Source organism: Symphodus melops, assembly GCF_947650265.1.
Source record: "Symphodus melops genome assembly, chromosome: 15".
NCBI classification, from domain to species: Eukaryota; Metazoa; Chordata; class Actinopteri; order Labriformes; family Labridae; genus Symphodus; species Symphodus melops.
Genome location: NC_136705.1, coordinates 5,015,929 through 5,034,262, shown reverse-complemented (window position 1 = coordinate 5,034,262; position 18,334 = coordinate 5,015,929). Strand labels below are relative to the sequence as shown.

The following is an 18,334-nucleotide window of genomic DNA, read 5'->3' as shown; positions in this document are numbered from 1 at the left end:
TCAAATTTATTTTCTGTTCAGTTGGTGGTGCTATGAAGGAAAGTGAACCTTTGATCTGTTAATGTTGAAGGTAAATGTCATCAAACATGTAAAGTTTGTCTCAGACTGGAGTCAGCAGCTTTTAGTTGCAGTCAATCATGTTTAAAGTGGCAAAACAATAAGTTACACTTTATTTTGTTTTGATTAAAATGTGATTTGAGTCATTGTTTCTATTTATGCATTATGGATATGACAAGGGATTATTGCTGTTATTGTATTAATTATATGTTTTATTGATATTCCCAGTTATTGTTTAATAAAGGTTTGTTTGTGGTTGAATGTATCAGTGAGAAAAAAATCGAGCAAAGTACAAACAAGTTTCCATTTTATTTTATGAATACAAGAAGACATAAAAATTCACTTCTATATGTATAAAAAAAGAATCCCTTCAGGAAAAGAAAAGTCATTTTTAGACTCCCAACACAAACAATAAAATGAAATAATAAACACATTAAGAAATTAATCTGCTCAAGCAGACCATTGAAACAAATTGTTCTGTTACTTTGTGTCCGGCTCAGTCACCTCGAAATCTTACTTCATAGTAAACATTTTCAACTTATAGGAGTCCAGTGTCAAAGGTTTTTTTTTTTGTTGTTGTTTTTTTTTTTTTTAAATCAAACATCACCTGAGATGTTTTAAGGAACAGTCTGCCATTTCAATGTTTTAACTTTTTTTTTTTCCTAGCACTTCTGTTGTTTTATTTTACTTTCAAGTCTTGTTCAATATCAGTTATCCAATTAAATTTTTGGTGTTGCTGAAATAAAAACAAATAAATCCAGTGAGTTGTTGGTTGTTGTTTTTTAAACGTTCAAATGAATTATGTCAATTAAATATGACCAGATCTCAGATAGTCTTTTTTTTTTTTTTTTTTTACTAAACCGAGATCACAAATCAACACACTGGTTGACTTTTGTTTTTTTTTGTTTTTTTATGGACGAGACAGAAATATTTGGATTCATTTCTCTTTTTTTGTCATTAATGAATATTCATCAGGTTTGGGTTGTTGGCATTTCAAAACGACAAAGTCAATTGTTAATGATACAGATTGCATTTAAGTTAGACCCTCCACACCTGTTTTTAAATGTAAAGGTTCATTTCCTGTTTAAATCATAGAAATTAGTGAAATGGGACCAAAATGCTCACAATGCAAACATTTGGGTGACAAAAATACTTTAACTGGACTGTTTGTTTGTTTTGTACAGTTTTTGACAAAAAAAGAGAAATGAAATCATTAGAGCAATCAGACATATTACATGAAGAAGAACGTCCAAAAGAGGAGACCTGAGTTCAATCTGATGATGATGATGATGAAGATGATAACGATGGTGATGTTGGAGGCACTGAGTGATAAACAGCCAATCACATCGAAGGTCTAAATGGTCCCATTAACATTCAGAGAGAGGACTGAGACAGTTTGATCTGAAGGCAGTCTGGTGCTGAGCAGCTTCTCGTTGCAAAGATGAAGAAACGATCAAGAATAAAACAAACAAACTAAACACTGCAACATCAACAGATCATCCAGAAAAAAAGGAGAACATGTGTTCTTTCCCAGGACTGTTCCAGGTTTCACCATGTTTCAGTAACCATAGGAATGTGACGTTCAAGAGAATGACTGCACTGAGGACATGAAACGTAGCTTGATAAGGCAGAGCTGCTAAAGAGGAAGAAAGACCGAAAAAAAGGAGGAAGAGGAAGGCACATCTCACTGAAGAAACTTGGTCCATTAACACCTGGTTGAGGCCCTGCAGGTGGTCACCCCCCCCCTTTGCATGTTTAGGCCACATCCCCTGCAATTGGAGCTTCAGTAGTTGAATTTGACCTTCAAGATGTCAGAGATCAGAGTCCTCGCAAGGTAGATCCCCACCATCTGTTCATGAGTAAACAGACACATTGAGTGAGACAAAGTCACATTTATATCTGCTGAGCCAAAAGAAACAACACAGCTGAGGACATCTCAGGTTTGATCTCACTTATTAAAGACGATTTATCAAATAAACATGAATTATATGATGCATCATTTGACGTCATTTTTTGGAATACGAGTGTAAACCCCAAACAGGTTTAAACACCAGTGTGTCCCTGCAGGCTATTCAGGACATGTTCTGTAAGAGGTGTGCTAACGGAGCTTACAGCCATTTAACTTGTGTTTTGTTACATGCTTTCCTGAGGTGTCCTCATCGGGTGATAGCAAGAGTTCACTTTAAATGTCTCTTTCTTCACCCTTCGTTTGACTTTTTGTTGTAATTTTGCAGAAGTCGGCGGCTGAAATAAGGAAGTCTGTGTGCACTCTTCACGAGCACGCAGGGAGCAGCAGACTTTACTGTAATGTTTGCGTTGCTGCTGAGTGGAAGGTTTTTGGATCTGTCACATCAAGAACAATTAATCCCACTTGTTACATTTGTATTTTTATAGCAATCTCCTGTGAAGGTCATTTTATCGGCCCACTGTGGCACCGTACACTTTCTGTACTGTTACAGGCTGTATTCCTACCTGCAGCAGAGAGATGACGATGAAGACGATTGCTACTGTGTAGAGGTTTCCAGGTAACCAGTCTTCCAAGGCAGGGATACAGCCCTTAATGAAGATGTCATCAGTCCACTCTCTCTGTGCACGGGAAGAATGGAGTTCATTTAGCAACATGTTTGACTATAAAACATTTTTGTTAAAACGCAAAAACAGAGTCATATTTCAATAAAGAACCTTTTTGTTTGATTACAAGAAAGATTCAGAAACAAATAAAATGTATATGGATTTAATACCAATATATATTTCTGATATAACATTTTTTTAGTGTTTAATGATTAAACACTGTGAACGTTTACTATATAAATGTTAAAAGTCACCTAAAAAAACAAACAAATTGGGAAGTTAGAAGAGAGAAAATTCAGGTGTGTCATTCATGTAATTCTGTTTGCTGTGTGTGATAACAGCTAAGTTGGCTCACTTTAAGAAAACTACAAATTGAGCATAAATACCACATATTGAATCCAAGAATATGTCATATTTATAGAAGAAAAAATGTAATATTTAAAAAGAATTTTGAGTCAAATTATTTATCACTTCAGTTAAAAGCTATGAAATAAGCAGGAGAGCAGACAGCAAGCCGGCTCCCTATCATCATGTCTGCGTTTATTTAATACCTCCTCGCTGTTATTATCACTTACTGCACTTTCCACTTGATGAGATTACATCATCTCACCTAAGAGTTTACAGAAACATGCTGACTGTCACCTGCGTCAACAGGAAGTGACATGAAATCTCACCTTTGGTTTGTTTCTAACATCATAACCACACTGAGTGTTCACCACCGAGTCCTGCAACAAACAACGTCATTAAAACTTAAACAGACTTAACAGCATCATAATACATCCATCAACAACAACACAAACATCAATTGGTGATAATGATGTTTCAGCAGCGTAAACGATCATTGGTACTTCTTATTAATGGTCTCAACTCACAGCAGGATCAGTGACGCAGCAGGAAAAAGGAACTCCACACCTCTCTCTACTGGGATTGGTTTCATTACAGCTGAAATAAATGTTCCCATCCCAGTCGTTTGGCTCCTGAGCTCCACAGCAGTGGTTCTGTTAAAAGTCAAAGATGCTTCACATTTTATGATCAGTAAATAAAACACTGAGACATCCTTAACTCCACAACAGTCGATCTATACAATGCACATTATGCTTAACCATATCACTTATTCAAGACTAAATCACTCGCAGGTAATAAGAATAAATAGACTCATGAACTAGAGTGTCCCGAGAAACAAGAAAGTTTCATCAACAGAAAGAAAGAGACTTAAAGTTTACTGAGCTCCACGCTGATAAAAATATGTCTATTTTTATTATGCTAGTATTAAAGACGCAAAAAAATGTACCAATGTGGAGACACTGGACTTGTATAGCAATTTTCTAGTCTTGTACTCAGAGCGCTTTATACTTCATTTAACATTCACCTGCTCTACCAAAGTGCACCTGTGGTGAGAGAGACTTTTATAGAACAAGAAAGAAGAAGTGAGAGGGACAAAGGGAGGGGTTCTTTGGTACATCCCTTGCGTCAAGCTTCTAAGTGACGACTACAGCATCCTGAAAGAGTTCAACAACCTGCCCACCTGCTTCTGTGAAAACAGACTTTGATGAAGAAGCGTGTGGTAATTTAGGCCCCTCCCCCTTTTATCAACACAGAGGACTAATATTTCCCAAACTCATTGTGACCGACTCAAGTATCTCAAACATATAGTTCAGGGCTGCTCTTTGTTGATTGACACATGCACCATGAACAGAAAAATATTCATGTGACCTGATGAGTTCGATACATAATCGAAAACAATACAAACTTGCTTGAACTACATACTTCATGGGCTGGAATGTTTAGTTGAATGTGCATGCTTAATGAGACTCTCCCTTTGACATCATGTACGTCTTATTACTCTTTCAAGCCAGAGTTCCAAGGTTAGTAAGTTACAGCATACAGTGTAAACGTAGAAGTTTCCTGCTGTGCTGAAAAGAAAAAAACATCTATTCACCATCCTCTGTAGAGAGTCAATGAGGTTCTGCAGGTCAATGTCATCTCTGTACGCTTTGATGTTTGCGAGGAAAAAGTCGTTGATCCACTGTCTGACCTGGCTCTGGAACACAACTGCCAGAACTGCAGCTGTCAGCTCCAAGATGAAGATGAAGCCGATCACACCAGAAAACTAAATGAGAAGACATACAGAACAATTATAGAGCAAAAAAAGCAAAATGGGTTGAATATTTAGAGAACTTTTTTAGGCTGATATTTTTAACCCACAGGATAGATATTAACGTACACACTTTCTCTGAATGATCATTTTATCGAAGATCAGAAGTGAAGAGATTATTTTGAATGTTATTTAAGGGGGTGGACATGTAGGAAACATTAGTGGGCTGATGTTTTGATGTAAACACATACAAGTGCTTGACATACAAACTTAAGCAGACAGATGTTTTCTCTCAGCGCTCCCACACAGCCAGCGAAGCCCAGGATGAAGGTGATCCCGCCCACTGCTAGAACCAACCAGACTGGGTCAAAACCATGCAGTCGGGTCACCTGGGTAAGATCTGACAGGACTCCCTGTGAACCAAAACCAGTCAAGATAAGGAACGGAAACCTGTGAGGTGACAGTCCAGTCCTGACTTAAAGCTGTTCATTAAATATTTTAATACTGAATAGAATTAAAAGTAAGTAGGTGAATGAAAATCACAGAAAAAAAGTACAAATTTAAAATAAATGTGGAATAGGAATAATTGTATTACTTTATGTCTGTTATGAGAATTAGACGCTGACAGTGTTCATTCACCTTTTCACTCCACGCCCAGAAACCAGCTGCAATGAAGGCAACTCCAGCCAGCTGAAACACAAAGACACACACTCACAGACTAATGTGACTCTGAACCAATATTTCTTTCTCATAAGACAAAACGTCAAAGAACATTTGTTTTTGTATTTGTTGTTATGAATCCAGTAGCCTTAAGTTAAAAACGTTCTAAAGATGCAAGTCTCCAAAGCCTCCCTTTAGGTCATTCAAACTCATCTTGTTTGAGGAAATTCTGAACAGAACTTTGACTCATGACATTTTACAGGAACACAGATTGTGAAAGAGTCTCTAACGCCCTCAACCACACAGGATGCCACAGACACTCTTCCTGTTAACTATCAGACAGGAAGCAGCTCTCTTTTGAAGGCAAGTTCTGACAAAGTCGTGAATATCATTTCAACAGGGTGACTGGTAGAGAAGAGTGAAAGCAAGTAACTCACCCAAAAGATGATGTTGTAGCTGAACATCAGATATTTGTAGCAGCAGCTGACCTCAGCATTCTCATATCGATAGTAGTACATCTGTCACAAGACACTGCTGTTATACACAACGTAACAACATTTTCAGTTTTTACATCTCCGCAGGTTAATCCAACACAGACTTTATCAAGTCACGACAAGTCGAGATGTAAGCAATCACCAGTAAGCACGTTGACACGACACATACTGTATGCAGCAGGGCTGGGAAATTAATCGAAAATTAATCAAAACCAACATTCAGAACTTCTAACCCAGGGGTCTCCAACTTTTTATAGGATGAGAGCTACTTTCACAAAATAAAACAAGTCACAAGCTACCAAGACTCCCCTTATTTTTGTTTTGTTTTTGCAGTGCATATTATTATTACTACATTGCATGATGTAGACCAGACAAGAGTTGTAGTAAGTAGATACAGTTTGCTGTGAGTGAGTGAGGTTTTGCTGATGCACAGGGTAGAGTCTTTTTTTTTTTTTTTTACATTTTGGACTTTGACGAGTTACTTATTGAGGGCTCCTTGTTGGAGACCTAACCGATGTAATCTTGCCCATGTCGATTATTTCGATTTATTTTCAGGGCAGAGAGCGCGTGTCGACACGTCCAATCTGTGACATGGAAGCAATGTCTGTCGTTTTGACTTATTTTAATAAGACGTTATTAAAGACCTATTATAAGACGACGACGAACACGAAGAAGTCAAGTGTAAACACTGTGGGGAAAAAAAACGTTTGCAAGAAATGCAAGTTGTTTATTTTCGACTTTAAAACTAAAACGAGTCGTTTTCATTTCGAGCAATGCTTTTGATTTCAGTTCGAAATATTCAATAAATAATCCTAGCTTTAATAGTTGAGTATATTTACAGTAGAGATCATGTCAGTGAACTTTTAGGGCGAAAAACTTAAACGATTAAACATTAATCGTTATCCAGGTAAAATGTTTAATTAATCATGATATTGACTTGAGGTTATATCTCCCAGTATAATAACTACAGGGTTTGCACCTGTAAGCAGGTTAACACGCTAACTTTTAACAAAGTTGTAGGTTAACAGGACACCGACTAATATGAGCATGAATATGTCAGTACAACACTGACTGTTAGCACACAACACTTAAAACAACGGGTGTAGGGTAATATAACAGGGTTAATTTAACACTGACTGTTAGCACACAACACTTAAAACAACAGTGTAGGCTAATATAACAGGGTTAATTTAACACTGACTGTTAGCAGTAAGCAGAATATGAATATCATTACCGGCTGGCAGGTTAATACAATAGTGATTGTTAGCGGTTAGCATCTTTGCTAATGCCTCTCCACTGTTGATATGACAGTTTGTAGCTTTTCTAAAACTTTGTATTTTCTGTAAACCATCGACTGGCTCACTTACTCTCTGGTCTACTTGTGTCATATTGATTGATGTCGTAAATGTGCAGTTGAAAGACGTAAACAAAGTTAGTTTCGGAGCTAACAGCTAAAGCTAACAATAAAGCTGGAATATACAACAAAGCGTGTTTAAGCTGACAAAATGAATCATGAGACGATAACAGAGAACAACGCAGTCGGTATTACCTCAGACCAGATCTTATAAACACATTCAGGCTATTCCAAAACTTTGTTATCACACGAACACAAACACACCCTGCTACTACTGCGGTGTTTCCGCCAGAAACAAAAACATATCCTTCTTCTTCTTTAGTTTCTCTGCTGATAGACAAGTCTGATCTGAGTCTCATTATACCGCCATCTGCTGGAGAGCAGAGGAACTGTGAAACACGCGGATGCGATATTATAAGAGATAATGTACCTTACCCATTCATACACTTTCACACACTGACGGCATGTAGTAGATGCTATGGAGGATCATCTATCAGAAGAAACTAGTCCATTCATACACCACCACTGAAGCAGTGGGAGCCATGCATGGTTTAGTATCCTTATATATTTGTTTATTCTTAGTCAAATAGGGGGGCCTCCTAAATCCTGCTCCGGGTTTATTATATACAAAAGGGAGGGAGGACAACGGTTGTTTTTTATTTAGTGTTAATTGTAACTAATGTCTTGTATACTGCTACTGGATGCCTTGAATTTCCCTTCAGGATCAATAAAGTATACACTGTTCCTCTAAACAAGGCACTTGTCCTAATCAGCTTTCTGTGAGACTGCTGAAGTCATAGGATCACATGAGTAAGTGTTGTCCTGGTAAGACGCCAGACCTCAAACGAGTGTGACTAAGATGGTATTTGACACTTGAACAACACAGGGATAAAAAAAAAAAGAGCAGAATACATTTTTATTTGTTTTTGTTTACCTGTATTTGACTTTTTTTTAAAGTACAAGAAAAAAATGTGCTATTGGTTGAAATATATAAACATAAGGGACCAACACCCCTATGAACTTGCAGTGACTATTTCAGCACAGGTATGTCACAGTGTTATGTATGTTGTTCTTTGTGTTGCAGTCTTTAAAAAAATAAAATAATTAATAAAAACTCTATTACAACACTAGAAAAAACTGGATAGTGAAGGGACTTCTGTCAACTCATAGAGCCGAACATGACATGTCACATTTACTCATTCTGATACACACACCCACACCCACCCCCACCCACACACACACACACACACACACCCACACACCCCCACCCACGGCTCAGCCTTTGGGAGCAGTCTGGAATTCAGTCTCTTACCGAAGGACTCTTTAACATCAGAAGAAGAGCTGCCGATTGAGCTGTAGATTGGTGAGTGGACACCTGCCCTACCTCCTGAGCCACAGCCACCACACTATTCTATTATGATTCTATAGCCTTGTCCTCCTGTAACCATGGAGACAGTGACCCTGTGTTCACTGTCACCATGGCGATGAAAATTCTGGGTCAAACTGACGCACAGTTACACATCCACGTACTATAGCACCATGATAGACACTGTGTGACCTTGGTCCGTTTTGTTTTTGTCCAACTAAAAAGTGTCTTTTTCACTTCTTCTTTGCTCCAACAAAGACAAGCAAAGGGAAAGAAAAGGCTCAACATTTTAACTTGTAAGGGAAGTTTCAGGTGATCAGTAGAGAACTCAGTTCTTTGGCATCAATAGCTTCTCGTTTTGTAGTGTGTGAGTGTAAGATCTGTTACTGTGACGCCTCACCTCCAGCATCCTGTCAGTGTCTCCATGGCAACAGGGCCAGTGATATGACACATTACACAATATTTGGATCATTTTTGTCTGAGACTATATGTGTGAATGTGGGTGTGTGTCAGTGTGTGTGTGTGTGTCAGTTTGCGTGTGTGTTGGAGATGGCAAGCACTTTAATTGCTGTCTTATTGAGGATCAGTTTAATGTAAAATCCTCAACCAGTTTGTACATTTTGGAGGTTTGTGATTTAATGCGTGGCTACACTCTTATGATCTACATAGCTGAGCTTCAACAAAACAAAGGATGAATAGCTATTACAAATTACCACCAGATGGTGCTGTTCAATAATAGGTAAATTCAGGTGAGCATAAGAAGGTCTACTTTATAACAACTCTGTTCCATCGAAGTATAGTCATACAAAGATGTATCGTTTAGTGAAGAGACGCACATCGCTTTGGAAGAAAGCATCTGTTAAATTCATTGTAGGTCAGTGTATGTAAAATAAAACGAGTCTGTGTTCACAGAAAAAGTGGATCTCTTTTTTGTATCTATAGACTGACAGCAGATGAACATTCACTACTTCGGCCCATCCAGAGCTTAAATAAGAAAAACAACTTGTAATTATCAGACTGGTTTTCCAGGGAAGCTGACCTGAGGTCTGTTATGTAAGGATTGATGGAACAATTAATCCTCAATAAACCCACTGAATCCAACAATATGAGACTGATTAGGCGAGCTAATAAAGAGAGGATCAGCACTGATGAAGAATGGATCCCCTCATATACAGGAAGAAACTCTTCTGTTAAGAGCTTGGGGAAACACAAAAATACACAGATTTGGGAATGTTGAAGATTCTGTCTTTTTACCTGAATCTAATCTCAGACCAGTGAAGGTTTAGGGGAATTATATTCCATAGAGAGGTCTCATTAAAGTATTCAAAACAAGACTAAAAATAGTCCAAATGTGGCGTTTGGAGCAGAGATCGATCTAATTCATACGCAGCACACTTCCCTTTGCTGTTCATCCGTCTGCAGTTACCTGTAAATCATGAATCAACAGAGAAAGACAAATTGGTTCTTTTAAAACAAAATAGATTTTAATGTAATTTCTTCACATCAATAATACTTTACTGTACAAAATATCGGATTTCTTTAGAGTTCTATACATTGTTTGTCTCTGAATGCTTAGCCAGGAAACATTAATGATCGATGAACACCTTGTTGTCTGTCATCCAGCTTTCAAAAAAACGTCTTGACCAATGTGAGGGAGGCAGCTACTCCGCCTCACTTTCTGGGCTGAGCTGCAATGTAGAGCGCCACCAGGCAGTACAGGGCGCCCCCAATAGTCAGACCCATGGTGGTCCGGTAGAGCATCTTATCCATGAGACCCCTCTTGAGGTGGACTGGGATCCCGTCTGACCTCTGACAAAAAGAGACATACATACATATTAATTACTTAGAAACAGCGGGCCTCATGCATCATCACCCAGATGAAGAAGACCTGTTAAAATAATGAAGGAGGATGTGAGTTTTCGTGGTAAAATGGATAAACTTCTTCTTTAGAAAGTCCACACAGCTCTTCTTTTTTTTTTTTTTTTCCAGTGACTCATGTCTTCAGCGGCTGCTCTGGTGTGGTGTGTTCCACTCAGGGACTGGAGTGGTCCAGGATTGTGTTTGTTGTCTGTTGTCCAGGACATTACATCCTGAGATTAGTTAGATGGTGGATTCACCACAGACACAGTGGAAAGGACATTAAACACAGCTGTACTAGATGTGGGCTTTCAGGAACAAGTTAAACTCCGTACTGATGGTGAACTGCACTTGTTTTAACTCATTGTTCATGGTAACATTTACCATGACAGTAATGTATTACTGTATTACAGTGTAAACCAATATAAACATTACTCTCAGTGTTTCTCTCCTTTTGCCTCCCGTTTTTCTGCCACAACAAGATGCATACAACTGCTGTAATGTAATCGTGCCATCTACTCCGCTCCAGCTCATCCGCAGCTCCGTCACTCTGACATCTCTCCGTCAGTGCATGTCTATAGGATCCTGTTTGAGTGCATGAGTATATTTCAGCCTGTGTGTGTATGTTGCGTGTTCACCAGAGTGTAAACACCTAGCTTCCCCTGAGGGGATCAATACAGGAAAAATAAATGAATTAAAACAATATATCCAAAATTCGGCCACTTGCCCTCTTACATACTCCAACAAACTCATGACCACGTCAACCCGTATCCTTCATAATCTCCAATGGCTCTCAATGCCCCAATACATCCACTTCAAACTCCTTATTGTCACCTGCAAGCCCTCCACAACCTGGCTCCTCACTATATAGTGTGAATCTAGCTTAGACCTGAGGACTCTTTCTCCTTGGGAATTAGACTCCCACCCGCTCTCTGTGTAGTCCATTTCCCCAAACTATTCTTAGGTGTCTCCACAAGAATGCTAGGCGCCCTTTTATAGACACCGTAGGGGACTCCAATTGACCCCGGGGCTAAAAAAGCATTTGCTTCCACTTCTGAGGCATCCACTTTCTTGCACCTTTGTTGGCCTAATATCCATAATATTGTATCTTTCCTGATGTTAGCAGTCAGTTAGTTTGTTTCTTTTGTCTCCTTTAGGAGAAATTCCCTTTGGACACATGAGAATGTCACATACAGCACAACACAAACATCTGTTTACATATACACTTCTTAACAGTAACAGACACTCTTCATTTACACTTTTTTCACACACTCTCTATTTTATTACACTGTAATGATGCTGTACCCATACAGCATCATTAATTCTACTGCACTCCTATTATTCTATTGCACTTCCCTACAACTTCAAAAAGGAATTAAGCTAAGTGTATAAATGATTCATTCTTATTTTAAGACCAAAAATCAGATGGTATGTACCGAGGCAAGGAGAACAAACTCCAGTCAACATTTTACAGCTCAGTTAACACAAATGAAGCAACGTAACACTTGAGGTCGTGATGTGGTGGTGAATATCATCGGGGCTGATATCTTGTCACAGGACATGCGATCAAGAAATTCACACAGACAGGCTGACATTCAGAACCAATTCACAACCTCAAGTGTGACATTGACTTTTATACAACAGTCCTGCAGGCAGCTAGCACACAGTTATCTTATTACTTTTTAGTTTATAATCCATTGAAGTGACACGGGACTGTTGCATAGAAACACAAACATCTTGCTTCACTGTCTGTCTACATGTTTAAGCTGAACAGACCTGATTTTATTGACACTGTATGATTGGTTCAGTCTCTCCTGCATGTGTTGATGGTTGGTGTGGTTTTTGGGGTTCCAGTTTAATACATAAAAACAAAGACTTTTCCTTTTTTTCTGGACCTATGGAGTGTTTCTTGCCCAATCAAAAAAACTTGGTTGGAAATAATAATTTGAAAAACAGTAAATATGCATTACTGTCAATTAAACCCTCTATTGTGACTTACACTAGTCCTGTTTATCCACTTCAATAATGTTGACTTAGTAGATCATGTGGGGGAAACAGGAGTACAGTGTTTCTCAGACATACACATTATCTGCCCAGGTATATTTTTGGTCATGGCAGAAAGAAAAAAGGTAGAGAGAAGCTCGCTGACTGTACTGTTTGTCCTTCATGCTGTTGTTTGTATAGTTTCTGCAACTACTGTGATTGTTAAGATGCAAGTCATCATCAATAGTTTGAGCATGGATCCACTGATGTGTGAAAACACACAATTAAAAGACTCCAGGATAAGGCAAGGCAGAACAAGCTGCTGAGTAAAAACAAAGGAAAAGTGCAAGTATGTTTGTGGCGTGAGCGTATGTGTGATTAAGAGAATGAAATAATATGAGCAGATTAAGTGGTTGGTTTTAAACTACATCATAAGTAAAGCATATCATAGGTTAATATTAAATTATAATCTCCAAAACTAGAAACAAAACAATAATAATGAAATTACCTGGAAGGCTTTCTGGAGATCTGGGACTTTGTTGGCTCCCAGATATTCCACCTGACTTCCTGTTTCAGACACCAGCTTGGTCGGAGTTGCAAAGGTAATAGGAGGGCTGACAGCTGGGACGCTGGGACGCAGACCCTGACAGTGACAGGCAGGAAGAGAGGCCGGTCAAGATTATTTAAATACTGCACGTTACCAACCCACAAGGTGATGAGTGTCAGCCATACTATTTCAAGGTGTTTCTTTGACTATGCTCTACTCTCCTCTGTCCATTCGTTTCATATGAATATGCTTCAAAATCTTCTGCAAAATAAATGCAGTATGTTTTATTATCCGTTTCATCATATCGACTATCAGATATATGAATGATTTCAGATTAAATATACTAATTCGATCTTTTACTATAAATGGGTTTAGATATATTGACATGAGCTTCTATTATTGCCTTATCTGCGGTTTGATATTATTAATAGAAAGTTTTAAAAAACGTATACAAAAGTATAGGTATGTATTTTTTTCCCCACAGATCTTGAAACCTCAGGTACTGGTTCTGCATTAGCATTAGCATCCGTCCTCCTTCCTGTACTAACAAGGTCATGCTGTAGTCTCGTTTTACCTGCGGGCAGTAGGCGGCTGCAGGAGCACCGGTGAGCCGCTGCGTCACTCCATTCAGTTTGTAGTACATGTTTTATTCCGGTGAAACACTTGAAAACGCCGAATTTTAACCTGTTTTACAAACACAACTGCCCGCTGCTTGGACCCTTCTTACTGACGACCCTGTGCTGCGTAATGACGTCATACCAGCGTGCAAGGACCTGTGGCCGATGGGTGTCCATTGTCTGCCTGGGCGGAATAAAATTCCAGCAAATACGTCAATAAATTTTGTTGTTTAAGAATAAGTTGGTTTGTAAGTGGTTATGTTTTACCCTATGTAGACTGAAAACAATATTTTGTGTACATGAACATGCACTACACCATTGTAGGACTATGCATACCATGAAATGCAGGACGACTGGGCATTTTAATGCATGAAAGGTGTGGATCTTTTCTTCAAGGTAAGAAACTGATCAGGTACTATACAGCACTGACAAGGGAGTTAAGTTTGGAATGTTTGCAAAACAAAAAGTACTGTATGGTAAGAACTACCTATTTGCATTTTCAAGATCCATTTTACACCAAATATTCCTAGCCATTCATTTTAATTTTGAAGAACATAGGGGTCTATACTGGAGAGGTGTGAAGTTGTGATTGTGAAATAATTTCCAGTACAGCAAGCCTGTTGGAAATTCTTGTGGTGTCTACACACATGCACACAAAAAAATTCTTATCATTTCCGGACTAAGCCGCATGTGTGAATGTAAACGGCAGATATTCTCAAATGGACATCACCAGACTGTCTCCTTCCAGCCCCTGAATTTGGTTTTCTGTGGAAAAGATGATGTATGAACGCTGTACTCATCATTGCGGTCATGTTTTTGATTCTTGTCTTATAATTTGTTCAATTCCTTTCATTCTTCTTCTGAGTTACCTCATGTATGGCTAGTTTGAACATGCCTTAGGCATGCTCTCTTGGATTTAGTTTTTTTTTTTTGTGGATTTGTTGTTCACCGACCTGTACTGAAGGAACAATCTCCCTCTTTTGACTATGAACCTCATAAATCCTGCATTTAAGTCCATTCTGAAAACAAGTGGTTGTATGAAGCGAGAATTATTCTGGGCAATTCAATGTCAGTATGGTGATGACGTTTATGTTTTGAGACGCTTTTCAGTTTCTGATTATGTATTTTTCCACTCCTTCATTGATTCTGTGGTTATGTCTATTAAATAAGCATTGACATAAAGGGCAAAAACTGACATTATAGTGACAAATCTGTTCCACAGCACATCTTTTAACACCTATTTCCCAACAGGGGAACTTTACACTGTGAGGGAAATTACATTTCAGGGTCAGTTCAATTTTCCAGATATGTGTGGGTAGTGCATGTTTGAAAACAACTTTAGAACGCTTTAAAGACAAGTTTTTGAAATCAGATATTTTTTTTAGATAAACAGCAGATTTTTATTTTTTTTGTACATTATTTCCCAAGAAATTCCAAGATTAAAATCTCTTTAATTCAGGGACACAGTGCCGTTTTTTTCTGAAATAACAAGACAGTTATGAAAATTATTCAGAATCAAAAAAGCAGTTTTTTTTATCCCCACATAAAGGCAATATAAGTGTATACAGCAGAAAGTACTTTTTTTCATTTACTTGGTGTTGTGGTAATTCACTTTTTTTTTTCAGGTTGAGATTTATGAATAGATTGGTAAATGGTTTATTTGAGGAGTTTCTGAATGCAAATATCAGCGATCAGGTACGAGCCTGTTGGTTAAGAACATGTGGGATTTACAAACTCTTATCATACTGCTGTGTGTTCAACAGCTGCTCTTTATTCCAATCATTTCAATTGATGTATGATAATCAATTCAATCAATTTAAACATAATAAAGATCTACACTTTCAATTAAAAAAACGACTAGCTTATTGTAAGAATTAAAAATGATTTACAAATCAAGTCATTTGATTTAGTCCAAGGTAAAAAGTAAGAAAGAGAGGAAGAAAGTGTGAGCGGATAATCACAGTTGGTGTATAGCGGTGTTTCACACAAAGGCAGAAGAATAAATAGAAGACGAGTGCTCACTGAGATAAGTCACACTTCGGCTTCCTGACATTCAGAACCAAATTTCAAATGCTTCAACTTCCTGTCTGTTACTGTGGAAACCATGGAGGGTGTTAAGCCATGGGAACAGATCCAGTTACAGACTGATTGTTTAACCCCTGAGGGTCCAAATAGTCAAAAGGACACTGTAACATCTGGAAATGGTCCTGGGGAGGGAGCTACAAGAAAATACTTCATGTGAATTCCTCTTAGCAGATGTGCTGATGGTTCAGTTTTCTCAGGCCAAAGAGAAGTGTCTGACCCAACCCAATTTTCCCCTAAAGCTTGAGCGCAATGGGACACACTATTAAAAAGTTACACATTGTAGTGAGAAACATACATTAACATTTATAAAAAGAAAGACAACCATAACCTATTTCACATTGTTTATATATTACAACTAGTCAACAAAGAGATCATTCTATAAGAACATTTAGCTTAAAACAAATTAATCCACAAACATTTAAAATGCAACCACGAGGCTAGCAGTTGATCTCTTACTATTACATTTCTAATGTTTTTTTTAATATTCATGCTTGTTTTGTTCTAGTTGGGACAACCATGTTCATGATTTACACATTTTTCTATGAAACTGGACAAAACCCAGAGAAGTGTCTGCAGAGAGGATGACATTTTGCCTTTCACGGAGTTTACATCTGGACAGCCCTCAGTTCTTAAACACGTAGTATAACATCCATCAGAGAACTTGAGTCCATGAGTGTGGAGACTGGGATTGGGCCTGCTTTTAAGTAAGTCCCTATGTCGAGGCATGATCACTTTCAATGCCACTAGCTGTCTGCTTGGCATCAATTTAGCTCAAAGTCACTACACTTTGCCTTTTGCCCTGAAATTGTCGGTGTCATTTAGAGATTTTTTCACAAAAATATCAGGCAATTATTTTTTAGAATGAAATTACACCACTCCAGCTATTTAAGTAAGAGCATTTTTTATTGATGTTTTATTTCTAATGAGAAACTTTAGTTGTCCGATGTCATATGCCCCGTTTCCCCATGCGGTCCGGTTCAGTCCGTTTCGGTATTATTATTATACTTTGCATTTCCACCTTCAGAAGTTGTGAATACAACTAAAATAACCAATCTTTACCGTTATACTTTTTTGATACCATGCTTATTGGTTGCCACTACTGCTGTTTCACTTATATCTGGCTACCAAGTAAGCACACAGTTGGTTGTGGAAACAAGCAGGTTCAGGGTTTACTGTAACTAACCGCTTGGTTGAAACAGGGCTTTTCTGGCTTGTTAGGTCTTCATTGTTACTTACATTGATTGTTTCAAGATTACTCGTAGTGCATCGAAGTGATTATATTTCCTTCAAAGAAGAGTGTGGAACGTATTGAATAGAGGAGCGGCTTGAACTCCATTTACTTTCAGTACAGTGAGGGCAAAGAGAAGCAAGGCTGCTCACCTGCGTTTCCAATAGCAACCGATCTCTATGCAGGAGAGAACAGAGCCCTTTCTTCTTTCACAGGATTTGCCCCCAGCCCTTTATTTTATGGATGATGACACCTGGGTTAACATAGGATCTAAAGAAGTGGAAGCTTTCACTGTGCACCTTAAAAAAGAAGGCAGTAACATCTAGTGTACACGGGAGAATGGAGGGCTGGACTTGAGCTTGTATAGGACTCTAGACTTCCAACCACACCAAAGCTTTTGTACACTGCAGGTCATACCATCATACACTAACAACAGGCTGCTATGTAAAGTGTCCATCAGTATTAGCTAATCCAATTCATACACATACTCCACCGCCAAAGCAGTAGGAGCAATTCATTGTCTTCATTGTCTTACCCAAGGACACATCAACATGTGGCTGCAGGAGCTGGAGATGGTCACCTGACCTTACAGCCTAGAAAAGACTGACTCTACCACTCAGTCACAGGAGAAAAATAGCCATAGCCTTTTTGGACTCTTTGATCATAGAGAAGGCAGAACCTCAACATTGACGTTTAAATGACACTCACTCACATCGCCCAATACCTTCTATCTGACTCATCCACCGGAGCACAAATGTGCTGAAAATACCAGAAGAAAAGATGTCCATGTCCGATGTTCCCTTGGGCAAGACTCTTAACCCTAGGATGCGCCTACTGCTTCGCTGGTGGTATATAAAACGTAAATAAATGTGGATTTGTTAATACTGATGGCAACTTTACATAGCAGCCTCTGCCATCAGTGTGTGACTGGGTGTTTTGACCTGTGGTGTGAAAGTGCTTTGAGTAGCCTGAAGACTAAAAGAGTGCTACACAAGCTCAAGTCCATTTACTATTGGATGTTATATATGGTCATAATCTGATTGGTATGCAGCTTCTTAAGCTTCCAAGTTTAAGTCAGCATTATAAGTAAGATTCATTACTTTGACTTCAAATACTTGAATTTTTGGCCTTTTTTCTTTTCGTTTCAAAGCCTAAAAAAGACTTCAATCTGAAATTAAAATGAATATAAATAACTTCCATGTACTGTCAAAAATGTAAAAGCAACTTCAAACCGGGCACGTTCAGACAATTAACTATCATGATCTCAGTGCTGTAAATTCTGTCTGCGTTTCACCAAATTCATCATTAATTGAATGTTCTTTAAATTGAAATGCTTGAACACAAGTCCTGACTCAGACACAAACTGCTGCTCAGAGGATTCACAGGTTTGACCTTTTGGTTAAAGTAAACTTTTTCTCAC

At 38.3% G+C, this 18,334-nt stretch overlaps 2 protein-coding genes across 4 annotated transcripts; both read right to left on the bottom strand.

Annotated features, from left to right (window-relative positions):
- Positions 1–347: 347 nt before the first annotated feature.
- tspan14 (tetraspanin 14) lies at positions 348–7,622 on the bottom strand. 3 transcript variants are annotated; one of them, XM_079362218.1, is made up of 9 exons: positions 7,496–7,622; positions 5,821–5,901; positions 5,363–5,413; positions 4,990–5,136; positions 4,568–4,738; positions 3,501–3,626; positions 3,303–3,353; positions 2,530–2,643; positions 348–1,906 (listed from the first exon to the last, which is right to left on the bottom strand). In XM_079362218.1, exons 2-9 carry the CDS (start codon positions 5,899–5,901, stop codon positions 1,841–1,843), a joined length of 807 nt encoding a protein of 268 aa, XP_079218344.1. In that variant the 5' UTR covers positions 7,496–7,622; the 3' UTR covers positions 348–1,840. The 3 variants fall into 3 exon arrangements, with proteins under 3 accessions (XP_079218344.1, XP_079218343.1, XP_079218345.1); XM_079362217.1 differs by having other exon boundaries at positions 7,427–7,567; XM_079362219.1 differs by lacking the exon at positions 7,496–7,622 and adding an exon at positions 7,112–7,198.
- A 2,437-nt stretch (positions 7,623–10,059) lies between these two features.
- LOC306836364 (cytochrome c oxidase subunit 7A2-like, mitochondrial) lies at positions 10,060–13,759 on the bottom strand. The gene is made up of 3 exons (XM_079363384.1): positions 13,559–13,759; positions 12,946–13,080; positions 10,060–10,406 (listed from the first exon to the last, which is right to left on the bottom strand). Exons 1-3 carry the CDS (start codon positions 13,625–13,627, stop codon positions 10,269–10,271), a joined length of 342 nt encoding a protein of 113 aa, XP_079219510.1. The 5' UTR covers positions 13,628–13,759; the 3' UTR covers positions 10,060–10,268.
- Between the last annotated feature and the right edge of the window lie 4,575 nt (positions 13,760–18,334).